Raw genomic sequence first — 16,444 nt, forward strand, 5'->3', positions numbered from 1 at the left:
GTCAGTCAATTATTCCTGCAGAGTATCGAATCACAGGTATAGCCAGGTATTTATTGCTTTTATGATGTTTCCACCACTCAGCTTGGACTTCAAAATCTTGTGAATTCTTCAAAAGTACTTGGCTGAAGTTGTTTCCTTGACTTTATTATGCATTAAATCAGAGGCTTCTAAAATCCCTAAGTACTTGTAGCCTTCTTCTGGTTTCATTGCCTTTATCATTTCTTCATTTTCAAGTTTTATTCCATCATCTTCTATGACCTTGCCTGCTTTGATTGCCATTGTTGCACATTTGTCAATTCCAAAGTTGTTTATTATTATTATTGTTGTTGTCATTGTTGTTGTTGTTGTTGTTATTATTATGTACTCAGACATTACCTTAACAGTTATTAGGTCATTGGTTAAGACTTGAATGGTTAAGTTTTTACCAATCCTAGACTGTGAATCAAATTGCAGATTAACCAATAATAATAAGGCTGTACAAAGTATGAAAAGCTGTCTGTACATGTGTAATATTTGTATGCTGACAGCAATGTCATGTCAATGTTTTCACATATATGTGCAAATATCCACAAACATACTTTGAAACACAGGCTTTCAAAGGATTGGCTTCTTTAACATTTTGAGAAGGATACTTCAGTCAAGCTAACTGAGCTACCTCTTTCAAATACTATGCACTGTCTTATAAATAATATTTCTGAATAAAAATAATCTATGTATAAGATAGCAATGGAGTGAACATAAAAATGCTTGCTTTAATTAAAAACAATTAGTGTGTGTTTAAATCTGTGTTTAACAGTTCTCTAAAATGCAAGGGTCTGGAATGCTGCAGAAACAATAAGTTTCTGTATAATCACTAAGTTGTAACCCGAAAACCACAGCTGAAAAAGCAGAATCTTTCCCAGAGTTTTACATCACTTTAAAACTCTGTATACTTTAGAATTCTGCATATCAGCAGTTTATATTGGCTTTGTAACAGACCAGCAACTAGTGCAGTTCCCTAGCAATAATATGTGTGCAGTGAGCAACCTAGCCATTGCATTCAGCATTGTTCAAAGCTTCCAGATCAGTCCCAAGAGCAACTTCACATAGAAGGCTATTCCCATATAAAAATTAAGAGATAATAATTTAGAGATTTATCATATTTTATTCATCCAGCCATGTTACTTACTGATATAAAGCTCATTTCTCTACCTCGACCAAATCTATCAAAATATTTAGCTTAAGGAAGACCTAAATATTATAGAAAAGACATTGTCTGTCCTGTTACAATTTCACATTATCTTTTCTTATTAAGCAAATTTTTCCCTGTAGTTACCAATTAGAGTATGACACCTTTATATCCTTTAATTTTATCCATTCAAGCTCTTATTTAAGCTTCAATGTATAGCTTTAAGACTATAGCATTCAATATAATACATAACTTCCAACTGAATTCTGCTTGGTACATTCTTAAAATAGACACTATATTCTTAAAAAGAATGTGTGTGTGTGTGTGTGTGTGTGTGTGTGTGTATGTATGTATATATGTATGTAAATAAAACACATTCCATTCCAATTCAATTCTACCATTAATATGCATTAAAATCTTAACATCTTTAACATTTCTTTTCAATTGAATATCATACTTCCTTGGGAACACTTATAAACTTTCCATAGTTAATTCTTTTTTTCCATATTTCTCATTTATATTTTTATAAATCATTACTAATAATTAAAAATGTTCCCTTTTAATTCTCTCAATCATTTTAATTCATTTATTTATTAACAAACATTCCACTGCATTACAATAAATATTTTATCCATCATCATATTTTCCAAAGTTATTTCTATTTGTAATATAACAAAGCTATCTTATGTACCTTTGCAGAATCCATTTTACAATTAAATTTTCACCCATTATCTCTAAACAAACTTATGGTTACAATCCTTATATCTTTTCCCTGTTTCTCCATTTCTTGTTTCTGTCTTTTACAACTTCTTTTCCTTGCCTTCTTCCTCCTCTTCTTCTCCCTCCCCTTTTTACCCCCTCGTCTCTCTACTTCTAACTCTTTCATCTGTAATCCCCTCTTCTGTTGCTTTCTAATATTATACTTATCTTTCAAATTGTTCTTCTTCTTTTTGGTTGTTTTTTCTAATCTTAAACCTTTCACTCTCTTTCCGCCCTTTTCTTTTCCCCCCCACTTAAAATTATTTGATCATTAAAGATGGCTTCTTCTTTGTCCCAATCTTCTGGTTCTGCAAGTGTTTCTTGTTGCTTCTACTAGTTCCAGAACTCCATTTCTAAGAATTGAAACACGAAGCCAAAATAACTTCTCCCTTCTTGTGCATCTTCTTTCCATTTTTAAAGTTCCGTTTTCAGTTCTTCTAAGAGTGATACCATTTTAAAAACTTTTAAACAACCACCCAGTTAATTTTAGTCATCTAGATGCAAGAACCAAAAATCACCAAGTAATCCAAATAATCCAAGGCTGTTTCTACTTGCTTCTTTTTTCCACTTTCTCTTCCTGGGGTTCTATTATTTTGTTACCAAGTTACCATTATTTTGTTACCAATGTATCTTTGAGGAATCTTGTTAAAATTTCACTGTAAGTTCCTTTTAATTACAGTTCTATTCCTTAATTCCAGGCAGTCTCCTCCATTTTTCCAGTTCCTGCCCTTCTATTCTTTTTTTTTTTCACCTTTCCAGCTTTTAAAAACGTTTAAATGTCCAGAAATCTTTATTATCCCTTTGACTTTTATTTTCAGCTTAGATGCCTATTAATGTCAAAGTGGATTTTTTTTTTCAGTTTCTTGCTTAAGTCTCTTAGCTGTCAGTGTAAGGAAGGGAAGAAAAAAAATCTAATCCTTTCCCTTCTCTCTCTCCTTCGCAGCTTCAAAATCTTCTTTGGGAACAACATTGTTAAGTTTAAATCCCAGGGTACCTTATTTGTTGCTTTTGCTGTTTGACCCGGTCAACCAAAACTTTCTCTTCTTATCTTCCTCCTGCACATTCTTTTCCGGTCAAGTTCTTCTTTGTGGTGGCCATTTCTGACCACCGCTATAACCACCTTCGGGAAAGGGAGTAATGGTCAGCTGGGGAGGAGAGATGCGGCTCTCCTCAACCCTGCAGGCAGTCTCCCCCCTCTTCACCACCTCTACTGTGTGGCTTAACCCCCAAACCAGCTGGCTCGGGGCACTCCAGCGGCGAGCACGGATCAAAGCTTCAGAGAGATGAGGTTTCGGTCTGTCGCCGAAGCTCAAACTGGAAGACCAATCCAAAAATGACATTGATCTAACTTCATAATACAGCTTCTTTCGTTTTTCCCATTTTTTCACAATATAGAGAAATAGGCTTTCCTTGTTTTGTCTTAATGCAGGATCTTTCCAGATAATAGACTTAACCAGCAATTCTCAACGGAGCAGTTAAGTAGACAGAGAGATAATACTCATTGGATATAAGCAGTTGTGCCTTTTTCAAACAAGAATAAGAAAAGTATCAAGTGTGTTTCTGAGCAGATATAGTACAGAAAAGAATGGTGTGGTAGCAACTTTCCCCTCCTCTCCACAGTGATTTGCAGGGAAAACAATGTTCACATCTCCTATACTGCTTCCAGTTGGACTGCCACCAGGCTAAGAATTTTCCTTAGAATTTTATGTTTGAACAAGATTGCAGTATCGTATTTTTAAAACTCAGGAATCCAATGTTATTTTTGGCACGAACAGAATTCTGAAATTAGGAGAGACTTGCAGAATGTAAGAAACTGTACTTGGAAATGAAAATGTAGATACAAGTAACCAAATCTTATAATTATAGTTCTATGATCCTCCTTTGAATAAGACATTGAGAATAGCTGAAGTAAATTTTAGATCATATTTTACTCACCTGGAGTTTTTTCTGGGGAACTCGAAAATACCAATTCAACTCTTCCATTTTCAGGAAAATGATCATCTATAAAATAAGCATAGCAGAAAATAGTTCTGAAAAATCAGAGATCTTATGAAGTACATACAAAACAGAGTTGCATGAATATCAGACATGAAAATAAAATCCCAGTTCTACATTCCGACTTAAAAAATCCATGACATTTTCATTGTAAAGAGTTCATAAGTCAAAACAAATGATACATTAAAGCACAAAATATTTTGAATCAAAGTACCTCAAATATGCTAATTTAAAGAAAGCATTCTAAATTGGGGACTGTTACTCAGGTGTAATTGAAATATTAAGATTTTCAAACCAGTTGTATTCACAAAGTTGTGGCCACTGCAGTATAGCTGCAATCAGCCCTGATCACCTGATTATGATTTCTGACACTCCCTGCCAATTTCTCACAAGTCAGTGGGGAAGCCAACAGGAACTTAGAAGTTGTCAAGGTGGCACAGTAGTGATGGCACAGTGGTGACTATGCAGTGGCTAAAATGCCATATTGCAGGTTAATTCTGCTATATTTCTGGCTGGCTGCCAACTGCCAGCAGTTTAGCAGTTTGGGTGTTACCAACTCAAGGTTGACTCAGCCTTCCATCCTTCCGAGGTTGATAAAGGGAGGACTCAGACTGTTGGGGTAATATGCTGACTCTGTAAACTGCTTAGAGAGGACTGTAAAGCATTGTGAAATGGTATATAAGTGCTATTGCTATTGCTCCTGTTCCCACTGCATTTTTGCCCACCCACAGTCATTCTTTTTTTTCTTCTTAAATAAGGAAATATCTTTGAAAGAATGGTCATGGGTCATGTAGTATATTATAAAGTTCTTATTGCTTGAAAATGCAACCTTAGAGATAACTATTTCCAACTTCTAGATAACAACGAGGCAGGAAATTTCTGCTTTATAATTTCTCCTTCTAAAATGGAGACTTGCCTTTGTTTGCATCATCCAAGTCTTCTTTGTTAAATATTAGGCCATATCCTTGAACAGCGCCTGTGTGAAACTGCAGACGGAAAACATCACTCCGAATGCCATACTGGTACTCTTTACAGCAACACTTGAGCTGAAATAAACAGATAAACAAACATTCATACATCTATGCATTCCTGAAACTTCAAGGTACCTGAGCAACTACATAAAATATATATAAGCAGCATATCTTACAGCATATTTTAAGGTGTTCATTACTGGGAATGTCAGTGTAGAGAATTGTGAAATTCAACAAAAAGGACAAACAAGCTGAGACATGAGCTACTGAGTTCTGTTGATAAACTGAACTGTATTATTCCATCTTTCACTATAAATATATGTATCCCAAAGAATCATAGTCTATGTCAAGAAGATGCATAAACCAGACTTAGGCTTTCCATAACCAAGACCCAGGGAGAGGGAAAAATAGTTGTTTTCTAAAAACAGTGAGGATAGAAATTCTCAGAGTATTGAATTCTGTGTCTAAGGCCACATTTAATATATTGCAATAAATGTATAATAAATAAATGTAATAAATGCAAGCCTCCTATAATTATATTACAAATTATGAAAACTTAAAAGATATACATAATGTGTAGTTAAGACATCATTTTTTACAATTTAATCTGGTAATAGTATTCTTTTTGTCAGGCCTGCCCCAGCCAGATCACTCCCAAGAGAAAAGAAGGGAAGAGAGAGAAGTATAGATGTATTTAGTCGTCATTCAACAAGGTTTCTCTGGGTTTTGGTCCTGGAATTTCTTAAGCAACTTAAGCAGCTTCGATGTGCTTGGCATTCACCCATTCAGTTTCAGAAGATGGAAAAGCTTTCCATGCTACTAAGTATTGGGCTTTTCCTTAATGTGCGTGAGAGTCTAAAATGGCTTTGATTTTGAAGTGTTGTTCACCTTCAATCATAATCAGGTTGAGAGATGGTTTCACTGTTGGGCATAGCAAGAGATGATTTCCAGTTTCAAGAGGCTGCAATGGAATATTGGTTGGACTCATCTAAGTGTTTTAGAACATTCAAGTTCAATGGTGACCATGTTAATAACTCTTTTTATGGGGAAAGGACCAATATACTTCGACCCAGCTTATTAAAGAGTTGTCTAGATTGTGAGTACTTGGTAGATAAATGGACCCTGTCCCCAACTTTAAGGTCTTTTGGTTTCGCACGCCTTTTGTCAGCTTGTTTTTTTTTACACTTCCCTTGCCTCCTCCAGTGCTTTCCTTACTATTGGCCAGATATTTTGAAGTTGGATGTTACACGCCTTTAAGGAGGAGGTCAGTTGGGGTGGCCTGGGGCAACTCAGGGATAGAAACAAAGTCCTGCCCCATGACCACTATAAAGGTGGTGAATCTAGTGATACCGTGTACTGAGTTGTTTTAAACAACCTTAGTGAAAGGAAGAAGGTCCAACTGTCCTGTTGATAATTAATGTAATACATGAGATATTGATTCAAGACCCAATTTGCATATTTACAGCCTCCATTCCTTTCTGGATGATGTGAGGAGCTAAGCACTTGAGTGGTCCCCAAACATTTTAAGAACTCTTGCCAAAATAATGAAGTGAACCAGACTCCCATGATCCAAGATTATTCTCTCTGGGGTTCCATGTAGTCTATAGATGTGCTGTACAAACAATCTGGCCATGGTGAGAGCAGATGGGATTTTTTGAGAGGGCACAACATGCACTTGTTTTGAAATAAATCAGTTATCACTCAATTTATGATATTTCCTGAACTCTCGGATAACTCTACCATAAATCCTTTGAAATCTCTTTCCTTTGGGCTTAATCATTGGCTGGAAGAGTCTTCCCTTGCTGCCTTTTGCAAGAGCAAAGATAGGGGAGCTGGCTACATAAGCTTTCTATGTTTTTCTTTAGTGAGGGACACAAAAATTGGTACTTAACCAAGTTCAAGCTTTTGACAAAAACAATATGATCCGCAACTTTTGAGTCATAGCTTTTCTGAAAGACCATCATCCATTAACTTTCAGGGATGTGCAATTTGGGCTCCCACCCAAGATAAACCATCTTGCATCATGCATTCCCCCTTGTGGGCTTGGGACCACTTTTCCTTCTCCAGTGACGTTTTCAGGGTGCCCAATAAGTCCTCAGCTTCCCCCATTGATTTTGCTTGTCAGAAGTCAGCAAAAAATGGAGATCAGATGAATTTGGGATACTGCAAACATGGTAAATATCTGCCAGTTGCCAAGTGCCCAAATTTGGATACGTAACTGTGGAGGTACTATGATGGTCATAAATGTGAAGACCAGTCATAACTCACTTTTTTCAGCACCTTCATAACTTCAAATGGATGCTAAATGAATGGCTATAAGAGTGAAAACTACCTATAAGTTATACCTGTATTGCCATCAATTAGACTATTGTAGTTGATTTTATAAAAATTACTGAGACTTCCAGTTGGTCCAGAATCTAACAGTATGCTAACTGGTACTCAGCACTATTTTCATACTATGTCATAAATGACTTCTGATACAATTTAATGGTCAGTTTGACTCACAGATTACTTGAGTATCTGCAAGATAATTTGCTTAAAATTTAAAAGGAATTGGACTAGAAGCTGCTGCTTCCTCTGGAAGAATCTCCCAATGTGAATCAGACTTGCTCGTTCCCTGATTGCATTCAGAATGACGTACAAAAGGAGTAATTTGGTAGAACACCTTTTAGTGATATTGCTGTTTAAGATGTTTCAAGCTATTGTGGACACTTTAATGTTGCCTTTTTTCTTGTAAATTGCTGACAGCTTTTTCCAATTGAAATGGAATATAAATGTAATCAATTAATTAATAAGTAATACAAATATATTTCACCAACTAATTAAGTTAAAAAACAGTACTTTTTGGAATCAGTCCTTTCTTACAATTTTTTGCTTGAGCTCATCTTAAAAATATTAAACCTGCTAACAATAGTATAGGATTTGACTAACATTAAGTTAAACATTTAGTGATGTAGTCCTTAAATGACTCTAGAATGCATTTTCTTCCTCTGAACTCTATCCATAATCCAAAACAAAGTTTATGGAACACTTACCTGTTGTGGCCCTGATTCCTGAGCCTATCCTCCTGTCAGAGGAAGAAGATCTGGAAGATGAGGAGGAGGAACTGGGAATGCCTTCCTCCCCAGGACCTTCCTCTCTGGCAATGCCTTCCTCCCTGATAATGCCTCAGGTTTCATCTGACAACCGAGAGGAACAGCCTGAGATTAATCAGGAGGAAGGCATATCAGAGCAGCCCCTGACAGGGACTAAAGAGGAAGAGTGTTGGCTTGATCCTAAGCAGCGTCATAGGGAGAAACGTGAGCAGCAATGTAGGAGGGTCAGAGAGTGAGCTGAGTCATTGAGCCACACCCCACAGGGGATAAAAGTGGGTGTGTTTTCGGCTGGAACTTTGTACAGGACAAAGTTTAATCTTACTTCAGATTTTCTTCGTGAATGATTTTTGTGGACTGCCTTGTAATTTTCTGTGAGTAGATTTTTATTTGTTATCAGTTTGGACTTGGCAGGCAGAGGGCGTTAGAATGCCAAGGATATTATCAGTTCCAAAGAATTAACTCTGTGAAGTCCAAGCCAGTTTGCCTGCCTGTGTTTGTGTGAGTTTGTATTCTTTCATCTTTTGGGAAAGAAGAAAAGTGAGACAGAACACTTACCATTATATCTCCTTTTAATAGCTGGGCTGGTTCAATTGCAATGCAGGCTCTGCTTTGCTTCTCTAACCCTGTGCTACTGAAAAACAGGAGAATCATGTACATTTGAAATATTCTCAGAAGAAAAACACTTCAACTGCTCCAATTCCAATATGACATAATAAAAATGCAATCCCGTTGAGACTATATCATCAGTCATGAATATCATTCTTTACACAGGAAAAAATGAAGTTTAGAATCTAAGTCCTGTTTTTCTATCACATTTTGCTAAACATCATTTAGCTTTGTGATCTGAATAACATAACATAGTGCATAGAGAAGGCACACATCAAAACTGTTTGTATACTTACTATACTCCTGATGTATAAACTGGCAGCATGCCCTCATACAATTTCAGAAATGGTTGACAACCTAAAAGGGGGGAAATTACAAATATCTCAACTTTTTAAGTAACATTTGAGTAACACTGACCCTATTTTTGCTGTACATCATATGGGATACACTGGTTTAGAAAAACAATTAAATTGGGTGCTTGGCTCAATCTAGGAGTCACTTGGCTACATATTAATAATGACATAGATAGATAGGTAGGTAGGTAGATAGATAGATAGATAGATAGATAGAGTAGTAGTAATAGTAGTAGTAGTAGTAGTAGTAGTGAGTAGTAGGAGCCACTAATGCCATGAAGAAAGATTTTACTTGGAATGACTTTTAAACAACTAGCTGCCTACTTTGGACTACATTTGGGGCCAGAATCTTAGTCATGGAATGAAGTGGTCGTTAAATAAGATCTCCATATGATCACTTTACTCAACTATCGCATTCCTAGCTCTCCCAGTTGCAGCTGTTTAATAATCATGCAGCCATCAAGCGGAGTGCTGGAGAGAATGTTTGGCCTCCTGGATGAAGCCCAGGCATGCCATCAGACCTGGATCCTTCCTACCCCACTAGGGAGACTAATCACAAGAATGTTGACATTTGCTACTGATTTTGCCAGATGTAAGGTCCATTCCTTCAATCCAATAAGGGATTTCTCCTCTGGTAGGAAAATCCTCAGTGCACTGGAACAATAGATGTTACATCTGATGAAAATACTAGCAAACGCCATTGTTCTGGAAAGCTCAGAATCCTGATGTTTTTCCCTTCATTCCTGTTAGATAAATAAATAAGTAGCAGTGATAATAATAGTATATTGGTCTGAGCCATAAAGAATAATTCCAGTTGGTATCTCTTATTAACATGTGGTCCTCTACTTATTACCACAGTTGGGTCTGGAATCTTGAGTGACGTGGTCATTAAACAAGCCCCTCATGATGGCTTCTCTCAGTTGAAGTTTTTATTTATTATTTATCCATGTCAGAAGCATCATTATTAAAATTTTATGCATAGGTATAAATACAAATATAAGAACATAATTTTTTAAATGCTTAAAAGCCTAATTTAGTCAGTGCTTGGCCAGAAGCTTGCAACATGGTTGCATGGCCATAAGTTAAAGACTATCAAAATTAACTTTGTGTAACAATGAAAAGAATAATAATCATAAAGACTATCAGAGTGTATAATTTATCAGAATACATTTGCATAGAATCCCCTGATAATAATATTCTGGAGATTTCCCAGTTATTTTAGAAAGCCAAACTTTAAGATCCTTTTTCATTAGGGGATATTTATTCTCCTCATTAGGAGAATTAAACACTGTGAGGATGCAATCATTACATCCAACATAACAGTTAACAGGGATTTCGCAGGATAAGCAAAGATGGAGATTTTGCCTCTGGTAATGATGAAAAATGAAGAAGACTAAAGTCAAAATAAGTAATTTTTTAAAGAAAGCCTTACCTCCACTAATACCAAAGTTTGAGATGTCATGCAGAATAACATAATGTAAGAATAGAGGGTTTGTGTTCATTTTTACCAATCCAGAGAGAAGATCACTCAAAAACTGCACATATCTGAAAAGGAAAAGAGTTGTGTTGAATGAATAAGGGAAATATACAGTAGCAAGCAGAAGAAACCTTGAGCACCAATTAGCAGTCAGGAGTACATAATGAAAACTCCTTAATTTCACAACGTATGAACATCGTGTCAACTGGGGAACCATATGCTTCTGGATCAAACCAAGTCCAAAAAATGTAAGAGAATTATTGGAGGCCTGGCACTCAGATAATTTGGTCAACAGCAGTGGTGGGATTCAAATATTTTTACTACCGGTACTGTGGGCATGGCAGGGCAAGAATACTGTAAAATCTCCAGTCAGAGGTGGTATTTGCTGGTTCTCTGAACTATTCAAAATTTTTGCTACCGGTTCTCTAGAACTGGTCAGAACCTGCTGAATACCACCTCTGATCAACAAGCACATAAGGAAAACAATATCTACATACCACTCAAAAGAACCCCAAAGGAAACAGAAAAATCAAAAACACCTTCTCACCAGCAATTAACACCCATATGAGCATAGATTAACAAGTAAGCAATCAAAGAACTACCAATGCAGATAAGCAAGTAAACAGTAAACAACAGCCTAATTAAAGAACCATCAAGAACATGACCATTGACACTGACAGTGCAAGCTACTAGTATAAAAAAAATAAGAGCAAACCCCATTCCATTCTTTCACTGATGATGTTACTTAGATTGGTCTGGGGGGAAACCTAGTTCAGCATTGAGCTATAAATATTCTCTTCCATTAACTAGTCAAAGGCTTCAGTTCTTGTGAATAGTATTTGATAAAAGAAATACTATATAAAAAAACCAGAATGCTTTAAATTTAATAGTCCATATTGAAAATACATTATTCCTTTTGCTCCCACACTGCTATTCATTTATGCCCTTTTAGATAATGTTTACAAATACACCAAACTTTTCAAATAATGAATTTATTTGTAGAAACAGATCTAAGTAAAAAAAAACTTTTCAGAGTAAATATTTATTATAGTGTAATGTTTTAAGAGGATATGTGTTTCCTTTTTTATGTCAATAGCAGCTATGTATTGACAAATAAATAGGAAAAATAGTGGCTCCCTGGGAAAGATGCATTGCCAAATCTGGTTTTCTTTCCAACATTGTTTTCTCAATCACTATTCAGCCCTCCATTCTTTAAACAAATTCTAAACTTATTGAATGCTTTATGAAAAAAGGATAGTAACTATGGCTACCAAATCATACTACCAACAATTTCCCCAGCCTCCTCTACTTTTCCTATCAAGCGATATATTAAGCTACAAATAATAATAATTATCCAATCACATCTCTCTTCCATTCTGGTCTCAAATGTCCATTTATTTTAAATTTGTACTTCCAATTTCCACCTGTTCCAAGGTACCCTTTCTCTTAAAATCCAGTTTCTGTGTGGTTTATATTTCCTGCTTCACAGTTATTTATTTATTTATTTATTTATTTATTTATTTATTTATTTATTTGTCAAGCATGTACTAGATAGCATGTATAAGTATGAACATAAACATGAACAAGGAGTAAATACAGATAAATGGGGACAGTAAAACAGGGATGGTAGGTACGCTGGTGCACTTATGCAGACCCCCTTTAGGGACCTCTTAGGAATGGGATGAGGGCCAATGTAGACAGTTTGAGGTTGAAGCTGTGAGGATTTGAGGCTGTAACAATGGAGTCAGGTAGAGCATTCCAGGCATTGACCACTCTGTAGCTAAAGTCGTATTTTCTGCAAAAGAGTTTGAAGTGGTTTACCTTGAGTTTGTATCAATTGTTTGCCTGTGTATTATTGTGGTTGAAGCTGAAGAAGACGTTGTCAGGTAAGACATTGTAACAGACAGTTTTGTGTATTATGCTTAGATAGGACTGCAGGCGGCGCAGTTCCAGATTGTCCAAGCCCAAAATTTCAAGCCTGGTGGCATAAGGGATTCTATTGTGAGTAGAGATTCTATTGTGAGTCTTCTCGTAAAATGCCTGAATCTCCTCGATCGTGTTAATGTTTGATATACAGTATGGATTCCAGGGGGATGAGCTGTGTTCAAAAATTGGTCTGGCAAAGGTTTTGTATGCCCTAGTTAACAATACAATGTTACCAGAGAAGAAGTTTTGCAAAATTAGGTTAACCTCTTAATACCTTTTTGGCAATGCTGTTACAGTGAGCTCTGGAGCTTAGATCATTTGAGTACTCCTAGGTCCTTGACAGAGTGAGGGTCGTTTACAAGATCGTTTCCACCCAACTTATATTTGGTGTTCTGCTTTTTATTGCCAATATGTAGGACAGAGCATTTATTAGTTGAGATTTGGAGTTGCCAATTGCACGACCATTCTGACACATAGTCAAGATCGCTTTGTAGGGCAGCAGCATTGTCCGTGGTATTAAATAATTTTATGGCACCAGCGAAGAGGAAGCAGCTGCTTTTAATATGATTGCATAGGTCTGTGATGGTGAATCTATGGCACACATGCTGGAAGTGACACGTAGAGCCATTTCTGCCAGCATGCAAGCTATCGCCCCAGTTCAGGTCCAGTCTGCATGCACGCATGCCTTCCACTAGCCAGCTGATTGCTTGGTATCTGCTGTGCAGGAGGTGGGGTACACATGGGAGTCACACATGCATGCGTAGAGGCAGGCAGTGCACATGAGGGCAGCGCATGCATGCAGAGCCATGTGGCATATGCAGGGTTGGGCATGCATGCACAGAGGTATGTCGCATGCATGGGAGGTGGTGCGCTCATGCGTGGAGGCACATGGCATGAGGGGGTTCGTGTGTGTATGTACAGGGAGGTGGGGGGTCATGTACACATTGCATTATGTGTGCAGGCACATGTGCATGTGCACATGTGCCCACATGCACACTTTCAGCACACGAGGACTAAAAGATTAGCCATCACTAGCATAGGCCGCTGATGTAAAGCAGAAAGAGTATGGGTCCAAAAACGCTGCCTTGGGGGAACACTGCTGCTAACTCGTGCTGTAGCCCACCCTATTTTGACTATTTGTTGCCTGTTTGACAGGAACATGGCTATCCACTTGTGCATGGATCCAGATATGCCATAAGAACTTAGTTTCAACAGTAGTTTGTCATGCACCACTGAATCAAAGGCTTTACAGAAGTCTATGTAAATTGTGTCAATTGCTTTACCCTGGGCAAGATGTGTGGTCCAAATATTTCTGCAGAATTGCAGATTACAGGACAATTTTTTTCTGAAACCAAACTGCTCGTTAGAAAGCAGGTTGTTTGTTTTTAAGTGGAGGGTGATGGATTGGTTTATAATTGATTCCATGATTGTACAGGTGATGCAACACAGGGAGATTGGTCTGTAATTTTCTACTAGGTTCTCCCATTTTAAAGGTAGATATGACTGTGGCTAATGCCCCTAGGTCGGGCAAGGAGCTGGTTCTGAAGCATACCTCATAGACTGTGCATAGAGGTTTGGCTAGGGCAGTGGCAAGCTTTTTTAAGCTTCAATTCAGATAGAGGATAATGGAAAAGAATCACCTGGCATGATCAGATGTAATTATAATTGTTTATAATCAATGTTTGTTATGTCACATGAATTCATCTTTATTTTTGGAAGAAAAAAATACAATAAACAAATTGGGATTTTCTTTCATATTAGGTCCAGTATTGTTAGTTAGCATGAACAGTAAAGTAAGTATTATCCCAATACCTAAGTACAAATCTTGGAATGTCTATTTTAGAGAAATACATTGACTGAAAAAGAAATATATAGTTACTGCACAATAAATTAAAACATGTGCCTATGTTAATTATTGTGTGCAGAAACTACTCAACCTCAGAACGGGATAACTTGCTGCAGCCAACTCACCACAGCCATTTCACTGCAGGACAATTCTATGCGGATAACTCAATGTGATAATTGTTATTCACCACTGTTTCTTCTATATTACTTCCATTGGCAAAAATGCAGATAATGTACAAGAAACAGATAACATGGCAGATACATTTATTGTGTTATGTTATCCTGCATGGATTGTCCTTCAGCAAGTTGTCTTGTGGCAAGATGGCCATGGCAAGACCACCATGACGAGATGACTATTGTGAGCTGATTATGATGACATGGCTCCAAAAGATGGTCACAGAGAATTGGCTGTGGCAAGTTGTCCGTCCAGGAACTAGACATAAGGACCCAACTCCATTGAGGAGTATTGCTCATTTATTTCTTACTGGTACTGAAGCTTGATTTCAGAAAGTAAGGAGGTTGCTATGAGATATCTATTCCCCACCCACTTACCCCGGCCATCTCCAAGTTAAGATCTGTGTCTCTTTCCTCTACTCAAGAAAATTATTAGGACCTATTCATTAGAATGCAACAACACTCATTTTTCCCCTTATTTTCTGGCAGTTAAGTATCTGAAATTCCCTAGGGAACTTTTGATCAAATGACACAAAACATAACATTATATAAGCTAGCTCAACCATTTGCTCATATAGGACATGCTCTATAGGACTCTAGAGAAAGGTGAAATGTATTTGTTCTTGATATAGGAATAGCAGGAGGGGTTGACATTTTTCTCTCCGAAGCTATACATTGATGTACTTTCAGGAACTGCTGTTTACAGTAGTGGTAATGATCCAGCCAGATCATTTTGATACGTCATAGATACCTTAAGATTTTTTTTTTATTGTACCATTTTGAATCACCTCTTCAGACTTTTTGAAACTCTATCTTTCTCTGATTCTTATCAGCCTCCTGCTCTGCTCATCAATTCCTAATCATCATAGATTCAAAAGGCTACATCTAGGATACTGGATAGTACCCAAAATGCAAAAGTTATTGTGAGTTGAGAACAGAGCCATCCATCACTGATTCTTTTTTGCCTTCTTCCCTTTCCCTTTTTAAAATTAGCAAGCATAAAAAGTTTTTATTTCTCTTACAACCTCCCAATTTTTGGATCCGTTGCTGCAATATCCTATTAGAAACATGACTGACACCTGAAACAAGATGCATATATTCCCAAGAAGAGAAAAGGGCTGAAAGAGGTAAATTTAAGAACTGTCCATCAACTATGGACATGGGGAGCTACGAATCTTATTTATTGAAACTGGAAGATATTTCTAAGAGAAAAGATGTTTCTAAAAGAGAAACTGAAATACCTTTTCTGGGATGGTTGCATCAAATCGGAAACATTATCATCAAAAAATTTCTTCATTGCAAATCTGTCCAGGGCTTGATCTGCACTATTGTGAAAGAAAGAGAGAAAATGTAAATCCTTTAGTGGAGCAGTCTTGGAAATAAAAGTTCTTATAAAGTGAATCATGCCAATGCATTGCAGTATGTTGTGTTGTATTTGGCAAATGCACTGACTTCCAGATACAATGAGACTTAAAATGTTAATGCTTCTTTTCCCATCCCTTCTGAACAAAATAGTGTGTCAATGTGAACAATGTGTAGTGTTCTACAATATGGTATATAAGTATTATTTTCAAAATAATATCTTTAAAACAATATCCATACTTTGAAATATAGACTCCACCTGGCTTTTGTTCAATAATAATAGTAAAGAAATCTTGCCCAGCCTTCCTTAGTTTGCCAGATACCAACTCTATATAAATCTCTCTTAAATAAAGAGGAAGGAAAGAGTGAAAGAAAAATATTGAAGGATTTTTTTCCCCTCCAAACCCTGAATTATTAACTATTTCAGTTTTAATTAACACTGTATCTGTTACCCACAACAACAACAATAACAAAAACAGGAAAAACAATTTCTGAGACATTTTGGTAGGAAAACAAAAATTAGAGGGTCAGTTAATTAATTGCAGTTGCTACCACAAAAATTGAGTATGGATTCAATTAGACCTCTTCATAAGCAAGCTTTAAACATATACATTGCCTTATACTCTGCATGTGTCCTTATTATTCAATTTTTCTAATATCCTACATAATTTATGTCATTCCCAATCTAGCATGCTAAGTATAAAGCATATTTT

At 36.7% G+C, this 16,444-nt stretch overlaps 1 protein-coding gene across 10 annotated transcripts in view; it reads right to left on the bottom strand.

Moving 5' to 3' along the window:
• The window catches only part of TNS3 (tensin 3), a 171,844-nt gene that overhangs the window by 94,427 nt on the left and 60,973 nt on the right, over positions 1–16,444 (bottom strand). For 7 of the 10 annotated variants that reach the window (XM_087916672.1, XM_087916675.1, XM_087916676.1 and 4 more), the window contains 6 exons: positions 15,611–15,694; positions 10,380–10,492; positions 8,891–8,951; positions 8,544–8,619; positions 4,839–4,968; positions 3,863–3,928 (listed from right to left, as the gene is read on the bottom strand). In XM_087916672.1, the coding sequence (XP_087772798.1) occupies positions 3,863–3,928; positions 4,839–4,968; positions 8,544–8,619; positions 8,891–8,951; positions 10,380–10,492; positions 15,611–15,694 (530 nt within the window). The remainder of the gene's footprint in view (positions 1–3,862; positions 3,929–4,838; positions 4,969–8,543; positions 8,620–8,890; positions 8,952–10,379; positions 10,493–15,610; positions 15,695–16,444) is intronic. The other 3 variants (XM_087916678.1, XM_087916677.1, XM_087916674.1) reach the window with 1 other exon arrangement.

The sequence above is a fragment of the Pseudonaja textilis genome, chromosome Z (assembly GCF_049901715.1).
Source record: "Pseudonaja textilis isolate UNSWEBS1 chromosome Z, rPseTex1.2, whole genome shotgun sequence".
NCBI classification, from domain to species: Eukaryota; Metazoa; Chordata; class Lepidosauria; order Squamata; family Elapidae; genus Pseudonaja; species Pseudonaja textilis.